The sequence below is a fragment of the Camelus ferus genome, chromosome 32, assembly GCF_009834535.1.
Source record: "Camelus ferus isolate YT-003-E chromosome 32, BCGSAC_Cfer_1.0, whole genome shotgun sequence".
Lineage (NCBI taxonomy): Eukaryota > Metazoa > Chordata > Mammalia > Artiodactyla > Camelidae > Camelus > Camelus ferus.
In genome coordinates, this window is record NC_045727.1 from 16,823,421 (window position 1) to 16,844,438 (window position 21,018).

Here is a 21,018-nt window from a genome sequence, read left to right on the forward strand (position 1 = left end):
TCTTAAATGGTAACCAGAAAAGTAAATTCATAAAGGGGAAAAAAAGCATACAGATATAAAAGCCAAAAACTCCTATAGGGTACCATGCCCTCCTAGATGAATATTACTAACCTAAATTCCCAGTGAATAATTCTCTCTTTCATTTCTTCCAACTCCCAGCAGGAATGAACAGATATAAATCAAAATGAATATTTAGTTAATTACATTTACCTATTTCATACAAACCATAAACATATTTTTATTTGACTCTATCAAATTAGAACCTTCACTTCCTGACTTAAAACCTTACAGGAGAAAATTATAAACAAAATGTAATTGAGGAATGTTGTAAATAGTTAGGTCTTCTAAACATCCAAATTATCCGTGCCACCCCCAATTTAAATTCAGCACATACATGTTCAATAAAATATTCTTAGATTAATTAATGAGATCACTCGTTTAGATAAAGAAGAGAATTGGAGCCCTGAATATTAACAGTCTAGTAGACAAAAGCACAAATGGTATTGAATGTGGCCAAAGAAAAATTCACAGAATGTTCCAAGCAACTGGCTCTTAACTCAAAAGGGAACAAAGGAAATTGGGACTGGGAGGAGAATGTGAAAGGATAGTGGCAAGAAAAGTCTGTCTAAACCCTTGAAATAGCTGGATTACTTTCAGCCTTAAAACATGATGAAATGATAGAAAAGAAAAAAATTTCTGGCTAGGCCACCATGCCAATACTCTGTTCAGACTGTAGTCAGTTTTTTCATTTATTACAGTTAATTGCACATCTAATAGTTAAATAAATAAACTGACAATTAAAATAAGGTAAAATTTAAAATAACTTAGGATAGAAATATTATTCCAACAATCCACCTGATCTATATTTCCCAAAGACATCTCAAAGAATGGTGATTGAAACTGGCAGTATGGAAATTAGGGTACAAGCATACATCACAGAATAAACATGACCAGAACAAAATCGGGGGGTGGGGGTAGGGAGGGTGTGAAACACCCTGAGGGTAACCATAATTTTAACAAGGGAAAAACAGAATGAGACAATCAATTACACGTATGTGTTCACTTTGTGATAACTCATGAGGTTATGCACTTAGGATTTGAGCATGTCGCTATACATACCTTCTAAAAAGGGTTTATTTAAAACAAAAGAGAAACAACCAATACGTATTTGTGTCATGATACTGTAAGTGTAAAATGAAGCAGTTCTCCGAGCAACTGTAATCTGATAGGAGGTACTGACAGACATACATAAAATACTTAATTGCATTGCATTAGTTAAGTGCCAAATGCTCCACTGCTCAAGGAATCCTGCTGGCACTCCATCTCTCAGGTACCTGGCCCCAGATGGGTGATCGACACATCCATCTCTGGTTCCTTGTCATGTCCCTGGCGTTCAAAGACAACACCTCTAGCATCTCCCATTAAACAGGACGCTGGCCTTTGGAACAGACAGCGGCATTATGTTAAGAAAGGATGCACCTCTTCCAACGTCATGAAATAGCTGTTGACTCGTGCGCTCTAAGCAGGAAATAGCCGGCTCTTATGTGTTTTTCTCTCTAATCCCCAGCACGACGGTTTGGACTTAATCAGCTCAATTAATATTTGATAAAGTTACTAAGGGAAGATCGTCACGGCTCGTGCTGGAGTCGCTGATGGTTTTAGGAAGAAGTGGAGTACAGGCTGGGCGTGGAGAGATTCATGCAGGACATTTCCGTGGAGATAAGGAGGGAATGAGACTTTGAACCTGGACAGAGCAAGTTCCTACGGGGAGGAGGTGGAAGGGATGCGGAGGCTGAACGCGCTGGCAGGGCTGGGCTCCATCTAGCAGGCTAAGGGATGCATTTGAAAGAACACTGGTGCTCAGGGTTGACCAGTTACACAACGCTGAGTGTGCGCTGAAAGCTTCGGATGCCAGCAAGCCTGCTGGGGAATTGCTTTGCATTTAAGTGGGCGAGTGTTTCATAGAAACACTTAAAACTCAGCTCTCAGAGCCTGGTCTGAGGACTTCGGAGCTGGGACTCTTTCTACAACAAGCCCTGGGCAAAGCTGAATCCTGAGTCCTTCCTCGGCCTCACCTGCCACCACGTCTGTCCCCAGATGACCCTTTTGTCCGCATCCCAATCCCGCAGCCAAACTGCAACAGGTACTAAGCGTCGACCCCTCTGTACTAACGGTGCTGCACACTGCCTTCCCCGTGAACATCTCTATCAGGATGTCAAGATGTTAGCAAAAGCCTCCGAGGCTCAAACAGGCAGACCTTTGAGAGTGGAACGCCAGGTGGTGACGCCGCCACTGCCCACCCTCTGAGGCAGGAAGGCCCGGAGCCCACTGCTGCAGCCCCTCAGGGACTCCTGGATGCAGCTGCTTTTCATAGCGGAACGTGAAATTTAATGAATATGAGATGACTTCTTACCAGACCAAGGTGGTTTCTGTGATTATTAAGTCCAAATTCATTTTAACTTATAGCCAGCTGACTCTAATAATTTGTTAATTAAATGACAACCATTTTTTTTCTTGAATGCAAAGGTAAGAGTTTTCTTTTCTTCTTTTTTTTAACTGAAGTATAGTCAGTTTATGTCATGTCAATTTCTGGTATAAAGCATAATGTTTCAGTCATCCATACACATACATATATTCCTTTTCATATTCTTTTTCATTATAGGTTCCTACCAGATATTGACTACAGTTGCCTGTGCTATACAGAAGAAACGTTGTTTATCTTTTTTATATTTAGTAGTATCTACAAATCTCGAACTCCCAATTTATCCCTTCCTAACCTCTTCTCCCACCAGTAACCGTAAGTTTGTCCTCTATGTCTGTGAGTCTGTTTCCGAACGTTAAAGTATTTTTTAAAGTTACATGGCTAAGTTTAATTCTTGTTATTTCGTACTCTTGGAGCTTTATACGTTCTCCGAGGAGTGGGGATGTGGCCGTGGGAAGAGGGGGCTGGCTTTATCAGTGAAGGCTCCTCCTATTCTGTGTGCATGGCGGGGACAATTATCCAGCTGCTCTTCCATGACCGTCTACTCAACACAGCCGCCCAGCTGAGCCCCTATTTCTGTGGATGCTCGGGCTAACACCCGTCCCAGCAGTGCACAGATGCCAGCGAGGGCCACAGCAAAGTTGATGGACGGGACCCCGTGTGTATAATCGGCGGACCATTACTTCACCCCTGGAATGCTGTCATCACACTGAGAAAATATTCACACAGTCTACAGATAGACTCTTACTCTTTACACAAAATGACATACAGATAAGAGTTTCATAGTACTGGCAGTGGAAAGGACTTCATGCTAAAACAAAAAGACAATCAAAAGAAAAAAAAAAAAAAGAAAAGTCAGTTCCTCTGATGTGTAAAATACTGAACCATACACTTCAGAGTCACAAAGGAGGCAACAGAATCAGAGGTTATCTTCGGTCTCAAGGAATTTAGACTCCAGTTAGAGAAACAGCATGGAAGGGGCACCTGGAAATACCACATATGCCACAGGAAGTGCCAAATAAAGGGCACGTAAGTGGAGCAGGAACATCAGAGAACAGACAGTTCGTGGTTAAGCTAATCCTTGAATGGCTGGATCTTTGAGAAGAGCACAGGCCAGAAGGGGGGACCCCCAGAGGGAGGCAGCGTGGACGCAGGTGTACGTGCTGGAAGAAAAAGACAAAGGAAGAAAGAAAAGACTGAGGCCCATTTGGGTGACTTGAACGGCAATCACGAGCGGACTTCATCATGCAGTGGAGGCCTGGGACAGGTTCAGAGCACGAATCTGACGTGATGTTTTCAGATTCCCTCGTCGCAGAGAGAAGAGGGACAGGAGAATTAAAGTCAGAATCGGAGAGCCAGTCCTAAAAAATGTGAGTAAGCGTGTAATCCACATCGTAGGACCCAGGGTCCAGACTGCGGTGTGATCGCAGGCATACAGCAGATGGTGGCGGTGGGGGGGGGGGGGTGACCGGGCATGTGTGACAAGGAGGGTTTGGGGCCCTGGGTGGCACGGAGGACGGCAGCATCATTAACATCAATAGGAAGGAGGGAAAGGGGTGTGTGTATTTTGGTTTCTGAGTTCGGGGTTTTCCGGTGAAGGGAGGAGGTGATTAGGAAGGTCCTGGATTGGTCCCAGCGGGGGCCAGGGTGACACGTGACGCCAGATGTGGTCTCTACACAGACGAGCCACAAGACTAACAAGCCAGCTCACTAAGGCCAGAGGCAAAGCAACGGATCAGGGTGCCCGGCGACCTGGGGGAGCAGACGGGACAGGCGGGGACACACGAGCCAAAGGCCAAGAGCCTCACACAGCCTCGCAGGGCTGGGAATTAAACAGAAGATGCCCAACTCCATCACATCCGCTGGCCACTCTGTCTCTTCACTTCCCGTACGTTGACTAGTTCCTTTCCTTTCCTGGTTTTGAATATTTAAGGAAATACATTTTATAGGATGTATTGGCTCCCCTAAATTATAGAAACAATGCTATACTATTGCTCCCAAAATGGCCTTTAAGTTCTCCTTCAGCCTTCTTTTCTCCCGTCCCCCACATTCACTAGCCAACCTGGCAGGTTCTAGGATAGACTCCACTGCTGCACCCCCTCCTTGCATCCCCACTGCCCTCGTCTGACCTAAAACGCTACTGTCGACTTCCTGGATGGCGGCGGCAGCTTCCAGTTCATCTTCCTGCTCCTGCTCTCCCACTTTTGACTCAGATAAATCACTCGCCGTAAAGAGGCTGGAATGACCTTAAAACAAATCAGACTGTGGTCGAAAACAATCAGAGCTTCCCATTACATGCACAGTAAAGCCCTGTCCCCGGCCCACCTCCCTACCCACCTCGGCCTCTGGCTGTTTCTGGAGCACGCTGCGCCCCCGCTGATGGCCACGCTGCTCCCTCTGCCGAGAATGCTCTTCCAGCTGATCTCAAAACCAACCGCTTCCTCAAACCACTTCCTCCAAGAAACATTCCCGAAATAACTAATTTCAGCAACCGCCTAGGCAGTCTCTTTCTCGTCACCTGCCTTCTTTTCCCACTTAGACCAGACTCACATTCACGACCCTGATGTCAGCGGGTCCCCGGACCTCACCCATGGTTAGCACGCCCTGGACTCTGGCTCCTCTTGTATGCTTACAAGCTTTATGGTTTTCATCAACTCCTTGTGCTAATGTTCCTTAGTTTCCTGATCAATAAAAACAAAGGGACTGGGATCCGGAAAATCACATATTTCACTGAAGCTTCACGTTCTTCGGTTTCACGAATTAAACTGGGGTCGGTTTTGATTTCACCCTTTTTCGCTGTTGCCCTTACTGCTGTTTTGATGGGTGGAGATGTGGGGGGAAAAAGAGATAAAGAAAAAAAGGGGGTAAAGGAAGAAAAGTGGGAGGGAAAGGAGGAAGAGAGGATGGGGAGAGGCCGAGGGCTTTTACGGAACCACTTCTTGTGGGAAATGAATAGGACTGCTTCGCCCCGGCAACAGGTAGCTATTCCAGGAAGCCGCTAACCACCACGAGCACAGAAGCTCCAGCGCTTGTTAACCTGAGCTCTACTGCTGTCCCCTAAGATGTTTGTCTACATCATCAGCTCAGGACAGTGAGCAAGAGCCTGCGTTCTGGAGAACAGCAGACCCCCAAGTCTGTAAGGGCAATTCCAGCTCAGCCATCACTGTTTAAAGACGCCGGGCAAGTGGCTTCACCTCTGAGTGTGGTCCTCTCACCTATAAAATGGGGCTCACACTGACCTCGGCATGGGCTCATTTTGAAGACTAAATGAGATCAGCATGTGTAACCCGAGCACTGAAGGGCTTGAGAACAGGCTGGTGTCACCCCTACAGTACCGACACTGTCTTGTGCATCTGAGGTTCACGTGTGCTGACTCATCACCAGCGTCTGTGCATCACTGTGTGAAGTTATAACAATGGTGCTTTGTGCCGAGAGTTTTACAGATAGTCCCAATTTCATATATTTAACCCATTTTCCTGCAAGGAACCAAACACTTAATTCCAAAAATAAAACTACACTGCAGGACATAATATAGTAGTAACCAGAGCCGGAATTAACCTACCACTGTAACAACCAGAAAACTGGACAAATTTATGAAATAATGTTTTCAGACATAGTAAAGCAATAGTCCCTGAAAGAAGGGAAATCAACGAAGGGATTGAAATCTGGTGCTGAGAGGGGGACCCTAGGCAGACCATGATGGTCCCACTAAGGTGAGGCCACCAGGAGCTCAGGGAAGCAGAAAAATCAATGAAATGAGGAGCTGTGTAGCTAATAAGCCAGTGGTGACAACAACACAACATACTAGAAACTACTCAATCCAAAGAAAGACAGGATGAGAAAAAAATCAACAAAGAAATAAAAAACAGGATGTGAGATTTAAATCCAACTATACTATAAGTATTTAACTGTAAATGGCCTAATTAAAAGGCAGAGATTACTAGAGAACAGACATACCATGCAAACCACTAATATCAAGAAAGCTAGAGTGATGAAATCAACATGAGTTGAAGTAGACGTGGGAACCATCAGTCATCACCAGGATAAAGGACTTCTCATCTTGATAAGGCGGTGGACCAGGAAGACATAACAATCATCACGTGTGGACCTATCACGGGAGATGCAACAGTTCCTCTCCAACGCACTAACGACAGAGAAATGGACGTCCACAACAAGACTTGACTAAAAATGTCCATAGCAACTTGACTCATTATTGCCCCAGACTGGAAGCACCCCTGATGTCCATAAATCGTGTCAAGTCCAAACAACGGATTACTATTTGGCCATCAAGGAAACAAAACCCCCACACAAGCCGCACGACAGATGAACCGCGAGGAGGACACGGTTCTGAGGCAAGTGAGCTGGACACAAAGGGGTGCAACGGATCGGATTCTACTGATAGGAAGTCGTAGAAACATCCAGGGTAATCTGTCTGATTGAAAGCAGGGCAGCGGTAGCCTGGGGCTGGGATGAGCTGTTTACAAAGGAGGCAAGAGCATCCTTTTTAAAGTGAGGGATCGTATGGGAAGTTTATTTTTAGTTTTTTTAAGGAGCCTCCATACTGTTCTCCACGGTGGCCACACTAATGCACATTCCCACTCCTGGGCGTATATCCGGAGGAAAATATAATTTGAAAAGACGCATGCACTCCGATGTTCACAGCAGCACTATTTACAATAGCCAAGACATGTGAACAACCCAAATGTCCACTGACAGCTGACTGGATAAAGAAAGTGTGTGTGTGTGTGTGTGTGTGTGTGTGTGTGTGAGTGCGCGCGCGTGCGCGCGCACGCGCGTTGGCATACTACTCAGCCATTAAAAAGGATAAAATAAAGTGATGGAAAGGGTCCATGTATGGACTGTGGTTGTTGGTACACCTGGGTGTACACTTTGGTCAAAACTCAAACTCTGTACTTAAAAATGGGTACATTTTATTGTGTGCATTTCCTGCCTCAATAGACTTATTTTCAAAAAGTAAGAACAACAGCATACAGCATATTTATCAGTCAACAAAGAAAACTGCAGTAATAACTGGATTCTGAACTGAATACCTCAGAAACGGAGGTACGTGGTATCAGGAGGAAGAAATCAGGCATGTTTGGAACATCATAAGCTAAAAAGTAACAAAGGAAGAAAAGGGCCCAAATAAATGCTCCCAGGAAGCTGTCCTATTTCAAGTTCTTTTCCCTCACCAATTCTGAACCTACTTGTTGGCTGGAGAGTAGAAACCACAAAACAAAATTAATTTCAATCTTCTTAAATAGTTAAAAAGTATATGGTAAGCAAACAGATTACTTTCAGCAAACTTTGAAGACAAGCAATGATTTTTTTTTTTTAAGATCGAAGCAGTGAAAATTCCAATTAAGAAAAAAAATGTATTTGGGGCACAAACGCACTTTACAAGGTGAGAATATTTGCTTCTTTAAGAAGTGGTCCTAGTTTCTCTGGCCGCGTTCCAATGTTACATTCTCTGTAAAGGACCAGAAAAACTTCCTGCCCCAGCTTTGCTGGGATTTCTATTTAATTTTTATTTTATTTTATTTTATTTTAATGGAAGTATAGTTGATGTACAATGTTGTGTTAGTTTCTGGTGTACAGCATAGTGATTCAGTTTTGCGCACACATATATATATTCTTTTTCTTTATAGTTTATTACAAGATACTGAACGTAGTTCCCTGTACTATAGAGTAGGTCCTTGTTGTTCATCTATTTTTTATATAGTAGTTTGTATCTGCTGACCCCAAACTCCTATTTTATGGGATTTCTCTTCTAACCCAAATTATAAGAATCTTCTCTGTTCCTCAGCGAGCAGAAAGAGATCAGAGTCAGAACAGAGCTTGGAATTCTCTAACAATATATACATACTAAGACCCCAGATTTGTTCATATTACTAGAGCACGTCATTTTTCTCCCCCTGAAATATGTGGACCTGGCAGGGAAGAGAGCTACAACGCCGAGTCAGCTGCGGATGTCGGCTGATTGGCCAGACTTACCTCGTGACTAAGGGAGCAGTTTCTCCACACTTCCCTTGGGTTCGAAAGTCTTGCCTCAGAAACATCCCAGTGGCCCCTTCCAGGAATCTCGGGGACTCCCGGGCAGTAGTAAACCCGCTGCCCAGCTGTTCGATCCCGGCACGCCACAAGCCTCTGGGTTGCACACCCATCCTTCGGCAGGGTGGGCTGGCTGGCTGCCGGGGAATGGCCTCTGTGGCCTGATGCTGCCTTCATCTTTCCACTGCGACATTTCCAGGGGCCACTTAAAACACCGTCGATTCTGAATGTCTCATTCGGCGAAGCACACAAAGTAGACCTGCTACAGAAAGATCTTTGTGCACTGCCCCCAAATTCTGGATTTTAGTATCACGATACGTGAAACAGGAATTGTATAGTTGTTATATTATTAAAAAAAAAAAAAAGCCAACTCCACATGCACGCCAATTTCCACACTATTCCTGGTGACAGACAGAAAACAGCAGCTGTGAAGAAACAGTCCCATTCAGGCTCTGCTTTTTTGGGGGGGGAGGGGTGTTGCATGAATTCGGTCACATGACTTAACCTGGCGTAGAAACACTCGTGCCGTGTTTAGTACCCAGGGAGCCATCACTGCCTTAAACCAATAGTCATTCTGAAGAGCGCAGGGAAAATTAAGTAGCAACCACTTCAAAGATCAGAGACAGAGTTGCCAGCCTGCAGGTCAGGGGTCCAGCGGTCACGTGCCAGCGTTCCTATAGTTCTGGTGATCAGCAGATGTTAAAGGATTGTGCTATTCCAGGAAAATCTCAGATCTGAGTTTTTCTGGGAAGCGATAATCACGGCTGGTCTTAGAACCTGAATGATGGGCTTGAAAAAACGGAGACCCAGCCCTAATAAACTGGCTTCAAACAAACAAACAAGATGACTGAATGTCTCACAGAACGGGTTGAAGCCTTTTTACCCTCTTTGAAGGAAAGCGGCCTCAGACGGCTCAGGTGGCCCCAGTTTGCAGAGCCGCACATGGCAGGGGAGGATGACATCTCCGGGCTCGGGGAGACTCCAGTACCAGGAGTTGATACCCCGGCTCCTAGGGGCCAACACAGACTAGGAGGCAGCGGAAGAGACTGCCTGCCAGTGGGGTGAACAGCCTTCCCCACCAATGCAGGGTCCTTCCTCTCGGGGCAGCGTTTCTAGTGGGAAACAGGTTGAAAACTGAGCAGAGTCTGGGCCTGTCACTTCTCTGGATTCCCTCACCACCAGCTGCCTGTGGCTACGGGGCCTCTTCCATTGAAAATCCAATTAGCTGTGCTTAGTCAAGTGTTTATCTCTGGTATTGGAAAGTCTAAATGGATCTTTAACTCTTTCGCTTGCTAAAAGTCTCCACAAAAGGCACAGATAATTGATGCAGAACTGAATGGGGCCCCAGGGTTTTCTTCTCTGTTGGGGCTCACTGCTGGGAGGAAGTTTTGCAGATAAGACAGGGTTAGAACCCAGACCTGTCAATCAGGGAGGGCATTTGTCTGGGGAAGGCCCCGTGCAGGGACAGAAACCAACACTTCCAGACAACGGTGGAAACAAAAGAGAAAAACAAAGATGGAAGCTGGTCGCCAGATTAAAATTTCCCTCTCTACAGGGTCTCAATTTGCTATAATGTAACTCTGGTCTTTGAGCCACAAATTGTACAGTTGTAAATACTCGCGGATTTTAGCCACCTACTATGTTTTGAAGCAAGAAGCACTTCAAACAATAATTTTATAATTATGAAATAGATTGGAAAGTTCGTTCTTTGAAATTGACCAGAAGAGTAATCCTAAAATGTCTTCTTCTGTGTTGCTTGCGTGTTGGGTTTTTTCTTTCTTTCTTTCCTTTTTAACTATTTTTGTGATCTTTTATAACTAACAAATTTTAAAAAATAGGTCCCTATGACATATCTATGTCCATCTTTTTTCTGCTAAAGACTGCTCAGAAAGTTTTTTTAAAAGGACCTTAAAAGGTTGCAATTGCTGTTTTTCCAATGTATTCTTTTTATAAGAAAATGTACACTTTTGTTTTCAAAGCCCATGGTAAGGCATATTTCTTATGCCTTATTCCCAAATGCCAAATATAATTTAAGCATTCTTTCTACCTAAATGTTCTTTGAAATCAAGCCAAATATGCTTGAGACCAACATTAATATCTGTTTAAGAAATCAAAGTGAAAAGTAAAAACTGAAAAGGCACCAGACTGGAAAGAAGTAAATTTGTTTTTATTCAGAGACAGGATCCTGCATGTAGAAAATCCTAAGGAATTCACACACACACACAAATCTACTAGAACTAATAAATTAGTTCAGCAAGATTGCAGGATATGAGGTCACTATACAAAAACCCATTCTATTCCCATGTACTAGCAGTGAACTACCAAAAATGAAATTAAAGAAACAATTCCATTCAGAATAGCATCAAAAACATTAGAACACTTGCGAATAAATTTAACAAGACATGTAAGACTGAAAACTACAAAGCACTGCTAAGAGAAATTAAAGATGACCTACACAAATGTAGAGACATTTCATTTTCACAGATTGAAGACTTATAATGGTTAAAATGGCAGTTCTCTGCAAATTGACCTATTGGTTCGACACAACCCCTATCAAAATCTGAGCAGAATTTTTTTTTTGCAGAAATTAAAAAACTAACACTAAAATTCATATGGAATTGCAAAGGATCCAGAAGAGGCAAAAAAACATTTTGAAAAGAAAAGGATAATAGGATTTTTATTTCCTGATTTCAAAACTTAGTATAAAGCTACAGTAATCGAGACAGTATGATACTGGCATAAGGACAGACATATACATCAGTGGAACAAAACTGAGAGTCCAAAAAACAGGTCCTTACATTTATGGTCAATTAATTCTGAACAAAGGAGCCAAGACAATTCAATGGGGAAAGAAGACTTTTTTTACCCCCCAAACAAAAAAAAAACAACCTTTTTGCACAACTGGTTATCCACGTGCAAAAAAAAAAAGATGAATTTAGGCCCTCAATTCACAGCATGCATGACAATTAAAAAAAAAATCATACATGACAATTTAAAAAAAATCAACTAAAGACCTAAATGTAAGAGCTAAAATGATAAAACTTTCTAGAAGAAAAATAGAAGAAAAAAAAAACTGTGGAATTCAGTTTGGCAAAAAGTTCTTAGATATGACAACCAAAGTATAATTCATTTAAAAAATTTTATAAATTGGACTTCATCAAAATTAAACCCTTCTGCCACTTCAAAGTTCACCATCAAGAAAATGAAGAAAGAAGCCACTGACTGGGAGAAAATATTTGTAAATTATACATATGATAAATAATATAAAGACCATCAGTTTTTTAAGTGGACAGAAGATTTAAGTAGACATTTTTCCAAGGAAGCCATAAAGAACGGTTCATCACCACAAACATGTTAATATCATGACCTGCTGGGGAAACTCAAATCAAGACCACATTCAAGCACCACCATTCGTGCCCACCAGGATGGTGAGAATCAAAGAGCTAACAGCAAGTGTGGATGAGGCTACGGCACACCTAGAACTCTCATAAAATGATGGTGAGAATGTAAAATATAGTACCATTTAGAAAAAAATTAGCTGATTTCTTAAAAAAGTTAAACATGAATCTAACCATACAGCCCAGCAGTTCCACTCCTGGTTACAGACCCAAGAGAAATGAAGACATATAGCCATGCGTGTAGTGAACATTCACAACTACATCATTTTTGTAATAGAAAAAAGGCAGGAATAATTCAAATGTCCATCAAATGGCGAAGGGATAAACAAAATGGGGTCTATCCACAGAATGGAACATCATTCAGCAACAAAAGGGAATGAAGGACTAGTATGCACAGCGGGGATGAACCTCCAAAACTTTGGGCGAAATGAAAGAAGCCAGATGCAAAAGGCTACGGTCTAGGAACGGCAAGATTCCATTCATATGAAATGTTCAGAACAGCAAGCTAACTATAGAGACAGAAGGCAGATAAGAGGCTGCCTGGGGCTGGGATGGGAATAGGAAGTGACTACAAACAGGCACGAGGGGTCACTGAGACACGGAAATGCTTTAATATTGGAGTGTGGTAATGGCTGCACAACTCTGTAGGTTTACTAATACTCATCAAATTATACACTTACAGTGGGTGAATTTTACGGCATATCTTACCATGTCTCAAAAAAGCTGTTTTTAAGAGTCAAAATTACCAAATTTTGTTTTGACCAGAAACCCCATTTTAGACACCAACATCATCCCACACGAATTCAAACAGATCAATATTCAAACTCTGGACTAAGCTCTGAAGTCAGTGTGAGAAAACAAAAGGTCTTCCGTGACAATAATGATGTGATGTAATATTACATTAACCATGATGTTCTTCGTACTTGAGAGTAACATTTGAATACTTTATGAATTAAGCATCTATTTTGGAGTCTCCTTATAACCAGAAACATCCTTCCCTAACAGGAGAGGGTATGCAGACAGAGAAGCTGAGTAGATTGTCGACAGACAGATGGAATTTACCACGTGCTATGCACCCCACTTTTGTATGATGAAATTATCATTTCAGTCTATCACAGAAGAAAATGGTAGCAAAATCATCTTAAACATAACTGATTCTCCTGTCTGTTTGGTAACCAGTATCCCTTTGAAACCAACCTTTCAACAAGCCAAATCAGGGACATCATGTCAATACCTAAGTGAGTGTTTTACTGACGGCAAATTAGGAATCAACTTAATTGATGTCCTAGAAGATGTAGAATTTCTATAGAATTTCTATGTAAGGATGAGGAGGATAAACGCAGCTGTCACTTAACCTTTTTTATTCTGAAAACTGGAAATTAGAAACAAAGAACTAAATATTTATCCTGCTCTCTTAACTTTCTACTGCTGTGTAACAAAAATCCACCAACTCAGTGCCTTAAAAACAGCACTAATAAATACCTCCCAGTTCTGGAGGTCAGGCATCTTGGTAGGCTCTGCTGGGTTTTCGGTTCAGGGGGCTCGCAAAGCCAAAATCAAGGTGTTGGCAAGCTGGGTTCTTATCTAGCGGCACCAGGGAGGAAGCTGCTTCCAAACTCATTGAGGTTGTGGGCAGAATGCAGTTCTGATGGCTGCAGGACTGAGGTCCCTGTGTCCCTGCTGTCTGTCATGGAAGGGTCACCCTCAGCTCCCAGAGAGCATTCACAGTCCTTCTCAGGGGCCCCCTCCGTCTGCTAAGCTGGCAAGGGTATGTCCAATCTTCCCTGTGCTTCTGTCTCTCCGACTTCCTCTTCCGCTGCCGGCCCGAGGAAATTCTCCGCTTTCAAAGGGCTAGGGTGAGTAGAGGCCAGCCCACCCAGAACACCATCTCGGTTACATCTGCAGCATCTCTTGCAGCCGGGTCACCCCTGGGAGTAACACCTGGAGGCAAACGTCCTGGGCGTTGGGCTTAGAAATCTGCCAACCACACCTGACTGTCTTTAAAGGCAAATAAACAGCCCTAGCTGATGTGTTAAAAGCGGTGGGAGGAATGGCGCCATGAGAAAACTCACCATTTTGTAACTTCCTAATAAAGTAATTGATTTAGGCAAAGATCGTCAGTGAAAGTGAAACAGATGGCAGATGACAGCTGAACGAGGAGCCGGCCGGCCGACCGCACCTGAGCCCACTTTAGGGAACTGCAGAGCAACCCCTTCCTCTCCCGCGCCTCCCGCTACGAAGTCCGAACCTAACGCTGATCAAGCTGTCGGCGCAGCAAGCTCCCCGTTTACAGGAAATTTAGGAAGCAGAGGCGCAATTTAAGTGACATCATCAAGAAGCAAAAAGAAAAATCCAGAATGTGGAGCACTCTACAATACAACCAGTTTCTTCAGTGCATCAGTTTCCTGGGGGGTGGGGGCGAGGGGTGGGGAATGGGGCGAGGGGTGGGGAATGCGGTGAGGTGCCTGTTCTAGATTAAAGGTTTGTTACTACCAATTTCAATACAGATCCTGATTGCAGAAAACCAAGAGTTAAAGGACATTTTAACTTAATCAGAAAAATCTGAGTATAGACTCAGATTTAAAGAATCATCATTAAATATTAAGCTAAGACTCACCACTCATTGGTTAGGATAACCAACCCCTAGCTAACACCAGCCGGAAAACGGGAATGCCGCAGAGCAAAAAGAGGGACCAGACAGACAAGCCCCAGACACGTTAAATATAGAGAGCTCTGTCCCAACATAATGACAGATCTGTGCCGGCGCGTTTACCTTGTCCCCACCCCCAGCCCGTCACTGTTCTCTCCTGTGACCTTCCTAGTTTAACCTTGGCACCCCACCCCACCCCCCCGACCGGCTCACCGGCTCCAAGCTTAGGAGTCAGGAGGAAGGAAAGGAGTTATTTACCTATCTCAACCAAGTTTCGTTTTTTTAACGGCTTAATTGAGATCAAAGTCACAGACCATCAGTGCCCAGTGAAGCTGCTCTCAGGGAAGGATCTGTGAGGCTGGAGTTAATGCCATTAGAGGCAGAGATCAAAGGCTCCTGGGTTGGCTTCAGGTGAGGGTTTAATCACAACAATGATGGAAAAGAGGCGTTTGGGGCTTGCGTGTTGGGGTGGGGGGCGGGCGGCAGACAGGCAAGGGGTTGACAGAAGGGAGAGCAAGGAGCAGAAACCACAAAGAGAGAGAGTCCTCAATGCATTTCAGACACTGGAAGCAAGGCAGGCTGGTCACAACCCCCCGGACGTCTTAATAACCACTTAAGAGAACCACCTGCTCAAATGACACGGTAAAAGATACCTTCCTCTCACAGTGGCGTTATTCATAAGAGCCAAAAAGTGGAAACAATCAGCAGATGAACAGATAAACAAAGCATGGCATATCCACACAGTGGAGTATTATCAAGTACAAAAAGGAACATGGTCCTGATACACACACTACAACGTGGACAGACCCCGAAAACAGTGGGCTGTGCGAAGCCAGACGCAAACGGCCACGTATTATATGAGTCCGTTGATGTGGAGTGTCCAACGCAGGCAACTCCAAGGAGGAAGAAATTAGATCCGTGCTATTTGGGGGCTGGGGGGCAGGGGGAGAGTGGCGAGGGTCTGCGGGCGGGTATGGAGTTGCTTTCTGGGCTGTTGAAACGTTCTACTGTGGGATGGTGGGGATGGTCGCACAACTCTGTGGAAACCCACTGAACTGTATACAGGAAATGGGTGAATGTTATGCTATATAAAATATACCTCGACATAGCTGTAAAACATTCTTGAAAGTTTAAGTAGGGTGGGGTATTGCTCAGTGGCAGAGCCTGTGCTCAGCATGCACAAGGTCCTGGGTTCCACCCCCAGTACCCCCAGTAAATAAACAAACTAACTAACTAACTGACCTAATTACCTGCCCCTCCAAAAAGAAAAAAAAAAGTTTTTGTTTAAGTAACAAAGAATTCCTTTTTTCCCTTTCCTCCCAAAGACACAGAGTTTCTCAATCTTGTTATCACGACAGTTTTGTTTTCTGGGTTTTTTCTTTTTTTTTTAGGATAAAAACAGCAGCACAGGGGAGCATTTACATAGATGGCAGTTAACCAAACACCATGAAAGCAACGAGAAGCAATAAAGGATGAGATGGAAACCAAATCTGCTCCCCCACCAAATCATGATGATCAGGATGAAATGTCTCCACCTGGAGAGGGGCCATCAGCCCCACGCGCCGTCCGCAGAGAGGGCCTGATTCTCCACAGCACCCACCCACCTTCTGACCTCTGTATTTTGTGGGTTATCACAGAAGCCATATCTACAGAAGACTGCCTTCATAGATGGCTAATTTCTGACAAAAAGTCATTCACAAAAATCTAGGGACTTTCCGCACCGATTTCTGCTTTACTTGAACAAAAGAAGTCACCATAACTCTCTCTAAAAATTTAAAAAAAAAAATCTATCTGGCTTTTATTGGGTGACCCTCTACAGTATATTTTACAGTCATGGTTTCCTTTCCAAGAGTCTTTGAAGAACTATCAGAAAAGGAGAATGTCAGATCAGAACAAGTCACTTCACCGACCTGAGTCTACACCTCCTTACCTGTAAATGGAAGGGGGACCTGGAATTATCTCGGAGAATATTCAGTCTCGAGTGGGTCAGTCAGTCTGTGTCTATGAATCACGGACCGAGAAATAAATGCAGACGTAGAGTTCTGGGAAACTTTGGTAGGACCTTAACTCCTTGCAGTTTTAATTTCCTATAGGATTAAATTAATTTACAAACTGAGACATAGTTCCTCTATAAACTTCGTGTGAATAGTTATGGGAGGCAAACAAGACGCAAAGAGAGAAAAAGAGCTTCCTAGTTTTATATCAGCTACGCTGTTTCCATGTAAAAACCCCAGCGTTATCTGCTTATGACATCACTAAGGGCAAATTCACATTGTAGCCAGCTAGCAGATCGAAAGATGGGTCCTATCTTTGAGAATAAAGTGCTGTTTAGGAAATTGCTAATGGCATGAAATGATTTGGGGGAATGGGAGGAAAAATGCAGACGACAGTTCTCATCTAACCCGGCCAACAGTCACCTCTAAACAAACTGCAGCCTTTCAGAAGGCAGGTGAGAAAATACTACTTCATCCCTTTGTGGGCCTTGAAATTCCCACTAAGGCAATTCCCGTCCTGTCCCAGTTTCTCTGGGGCGCTAACCGTTGGTAACCACGGAACACTCCTGCACAACCACACATCTGCACAGGCCAAGACTAGCACCAGCCAGAGAGCATCGGCCAGTGAGCGATGGGTCCTTGAGCTCTGTGTACATGACAGGGAGTCCTGGGGACCTGCTAAGTAGAGATTCCAAATGGAACCAAGAGAGTGAGAGTGACTGATGTGGAACTGACAACCATGAGTGCCGTAAGAAACCCATAATCCCATGAAAGCTCATCAGCCCCCCACTTTGGAAGGAGACAGCCAACCACGAGAGTGGGGTGGTGCTTGTGAAGACACACGCCAACGCCCTGTGATCACGGAAAGTTCGAGAACAGTCAGAGAAGCTGCGGACCTCAGATTCAGGTCTGAACAGAGAGGGTTTCTTTCTGGTAACCAATGCCCAGTCCTTTGATTTGGGGAGCCCCCCCACCTCCCAAACTGCCTTAAAACCTAGAGTCAAATGAGTCTGTTTCCCAATAGCTTACTGACAAGAGATATTACCGGGAATGTAAGTAACCAATCAGCATCTTACGAATTACACGCAATCTCCTTCATTCCCAGCTGGAGCTATAAAGCCTGTAAAAGCACGAGGGGCTGCATTTATACACTTCTGCAGGGACACCCGATACCACTACTGGAATTACAGTTTGCCAAACAAACAAGCAGACTTACCAATTTTCTGATTAAAAATCTTATCAAAGGTGATTTCATGTCTCTCCTCCAGATACTTCTGCATCACACTCCGGATACTAGAAGAGAAGAGTAACACGGGTTTAACAATGACAGCCTGCGTCACACGCAACCACCCCTAGAACAGCAAGTACGCAGATGTCTTTGTGCAAGGAAACTTGCTTGACGAGAGACCCCTGGTACTGACCTCCGTGACTGCATGACCAGCTGACTAAATTTCAAGCTGGAAACGTCACAGCTGCAGCTAGGACCCTCTCCTGTGACGTGGGGCCAAACTTACACATACAAAAAATAACTTGAGGACTTTGGGAAAGCTCTCACTCAACACCACCACTTTCCAAAAATATTAAAAGTGTGTACACACACGTGACAAACTCTGCTAATCGATTAATGAGTTTCCTTCTAAAGCAAAAGCAAATGTTCCCCAGATGTATGATTAATATTAAAAAAAACACATTTCTATATCAGTGATAAACCATGAGAAAGCTTAATTAGAAGGAAGATTTTGCTTATGATAGAAATAAGAAACACCAAATGCCTTAAAATAAATCTTGCAAAATATGTGCAGGGAGGAACGTTACAGGGAGGTTGCAAAATTGTACTGAGAGACGTTGAAGATGATCTTAATGTAAAGATACACTACAGTTAGGAACAGGCAGATTTAATATTGCAAAAACTCAAAGTCTACCCCCGATTCATGAATAAAATCAATTAAGATCCCAAACAATATTTCAACAGGATTTTTCCTAGAACACAGAAACAGACAAGCTGTTTATAAAATGTATGCAAAACAATGCAGGCTTGAGAACAGCCAAGACATTTCTGAAGGGAAAAAATGACAACAGGGCTTATTATGAAGCTAAGATAATTAAGACAGGATAAACAAACTGATCAATAAAATGGAACGGAACGCCCATAAACTGACCCACACATACATGGAACTTTGACACGGAATAAAGTGGCAAGGCAGAAAAATGGGGAAAGGAGGAATCATTCAATAAGTGAACCCCAAAAGCAATTATCCGAATAGACAAAGTAGGAATTAAATCTCTGTCATCCACTGATGGGCAGCAATTTGGCATTATCCCCCCCCCTTTTTTTTTTTTTACTTTTTGAAACAAACTAATTGGTATAGGTTTAACTGATATGTAATTAAGTACATATTTAAGTGTACCATTAAATGAGCTTTAAACATATAATACTCACCCAATCAAGACATCAAATATTTCCCTCACCCCCAAAAGGTGCTCCTTGGCAATCAATCTCCCCATATTCTAGGATCCAGGCAACTACTGATCTCCTTTCTGTTAATACGGACAACTTGCTGCAGTTTTAGAATTTTGTGTAAATAAAATCATACAATATGGTGTATATTGTGTCTGGCTTCTTTCACTCGGCATAAACAAGCTTCCACCATATTGTTGCGTGCTGTAAGTATTTAGCTCCTTCTTATTGCCAAGTGGTGTGTCATTGTATGAATATTCTACCATTTGTTTATCTGTTCATCTGTTGATAGACATTTGGGTTGTTTCCAGTTTGGGGCTATTATAAATAAAGCTGCTTTAAACATTTGTGTATAAATCATTTCATGGGCATGTGTTTTTATTTTTCACGGGTAAATATCTACAAGTGAAACTGGCAGTCGTATGGTAAGTTGTATTTAACATTATGAGAAACCGCTGAACCATATTCCAAGCTGGTCCTAGGATTTTACATTCCCACCAACAACGTATGACTGTTAGAGTTGCTCCACATCCCCTGCCAATACTTCGGTTGTCAGTCTTTTTAGTTTTAGCCACTCTGTTGGGTGTAGAGTAGCATTTGATTTTAATTTGTATTTTAATTTGCATTTCTCTAATGGATGGTGATGGAGAACATCTTTGGACATGATTATTGGGATATATACATCTCTTCTTTCGTGAGGAGTGTAGTGAAATCTTTTGCCTATCTTTTAGTTGAGTTGTTAGTCTTATTACTCAGTTGTAAAATTTCTTTACACAGCTGGGGAACAATCCGATGACAAATTGATGCAAGGATAATATTTTCTCCAGGTCTGCACCTTGCCTTTTCACTTCCTTCACGAAGTCCTTCTAAGAGCGCAAGTGTTTCGTGGATGAGTTCCAATGTGTTGGTTATTTCTTTGGCCGACAGTCTGCTAAGAAATCTCTCACATTTCAAGGTCCTGAAGATTTTAACCTGTATTCTCCTTTAGAAATTTTAAAGTTTAGATTTTATGTTGAGGTCTGAGCTCCATTTCAGGTTAATTTTTGTGTATGACACAAGGTAAGAATCAGGGTTCTTTTTTGCCTTATAACATCTAATTGTTATGGTATCAGTTGTTGAAAGAACTATCCTTTCTCCATTGAGTTATCCTGGCATCTTTGTTGATTTAACACTAAATATGTATAGTGAAAAAGAATATGAAAACGAATGTATGTGTGCATATTTATGACTAAAACATTATGCTGTACACCAGAAATAACTTGACACATTGTAAACTGACTATACTTCAATTAAAAAAAAAACCCACTAAATATATATAAGTCTATCTTTGGACTATACTGTTACACTGATCTATATATCTAACTATCCTTATAAAAATACTGTATTACCTTGATTGCTTTAGGTTTAGTATGTCTTGAAATCAGGTCATCTAAGTCTTCCAAACTTTGTTTTACTGCATTTGGTTTTGTTGTTTGTTTTTCTGGCTATCCTAGGTTCACTGCCTGTAAGTTTTTTTAAATCAACATGGAAGTTTCTTCCCAGAAAAAGCCTGCTGACACTTTGACGGGGATTTGGTTGAACCAACTTGGGGGACATTAACCTGTTAATAATATTAAGTGTACAATGCATAAATATGACATAGTTCTCCATTTATCTGAGTCTTCTTTAATTTCTCTTATTACTATTTTATAGCTTTCAGTGTACAAGTCTTGTTCTTTTCTTATAATAGCTTCTCTGGTTTTGGTATCAGGATAATGTGGTTCATAAAGTAAGATAGGGAATCATTCCTTTTTATTCAATTTAATTCAAAAGAGTTGGTGTAAGACAGTATTAATTCTTCCTTAAATGTTTGCTAGAACTCATCAGTGAAGCCATCTTAGCCTCAAATTTTCTTTGTGGGAAGGTTTTTAATTACAAATTCCATTTCTTTCACAGATACAGGGCTAGTCCTATTTTCTGTTTCTCCTTGTATTGGTATTTTGTAT

At 42.6% G+C, this 21,018-nt stretch overlaps 1 protein-coding gene across 3 annotated transcripts in view; it reads right to left on the reverse strand.

The window, feature by feature from the left end:
* GRK3 (G protein-coupled receptor kinase 3) overlaps positions 1-21,018 on the reverse strand; it is a 115,523-nt gene that overhangs the window by 73,354 nt on the left and 21,151 nt on the right. For 2 of the 3 annotated variants that reach the window (XM_032471719.1, XM_032471718.1), the window contains exon 2: positions 17,792-17,868. The exons of the other annotated variant lie outside the window; for it this stretch is intronic. In XM_032471719.1, the coding sequence (XP_032327610.1) occupies positions 17,792-17,868 (77 nt within the window). The remainder of the gene's footprint in view (positions 1-17,791; positions 17,869-21,018) is intronic. 3 annotated transcript variants of the gene reach the window in all.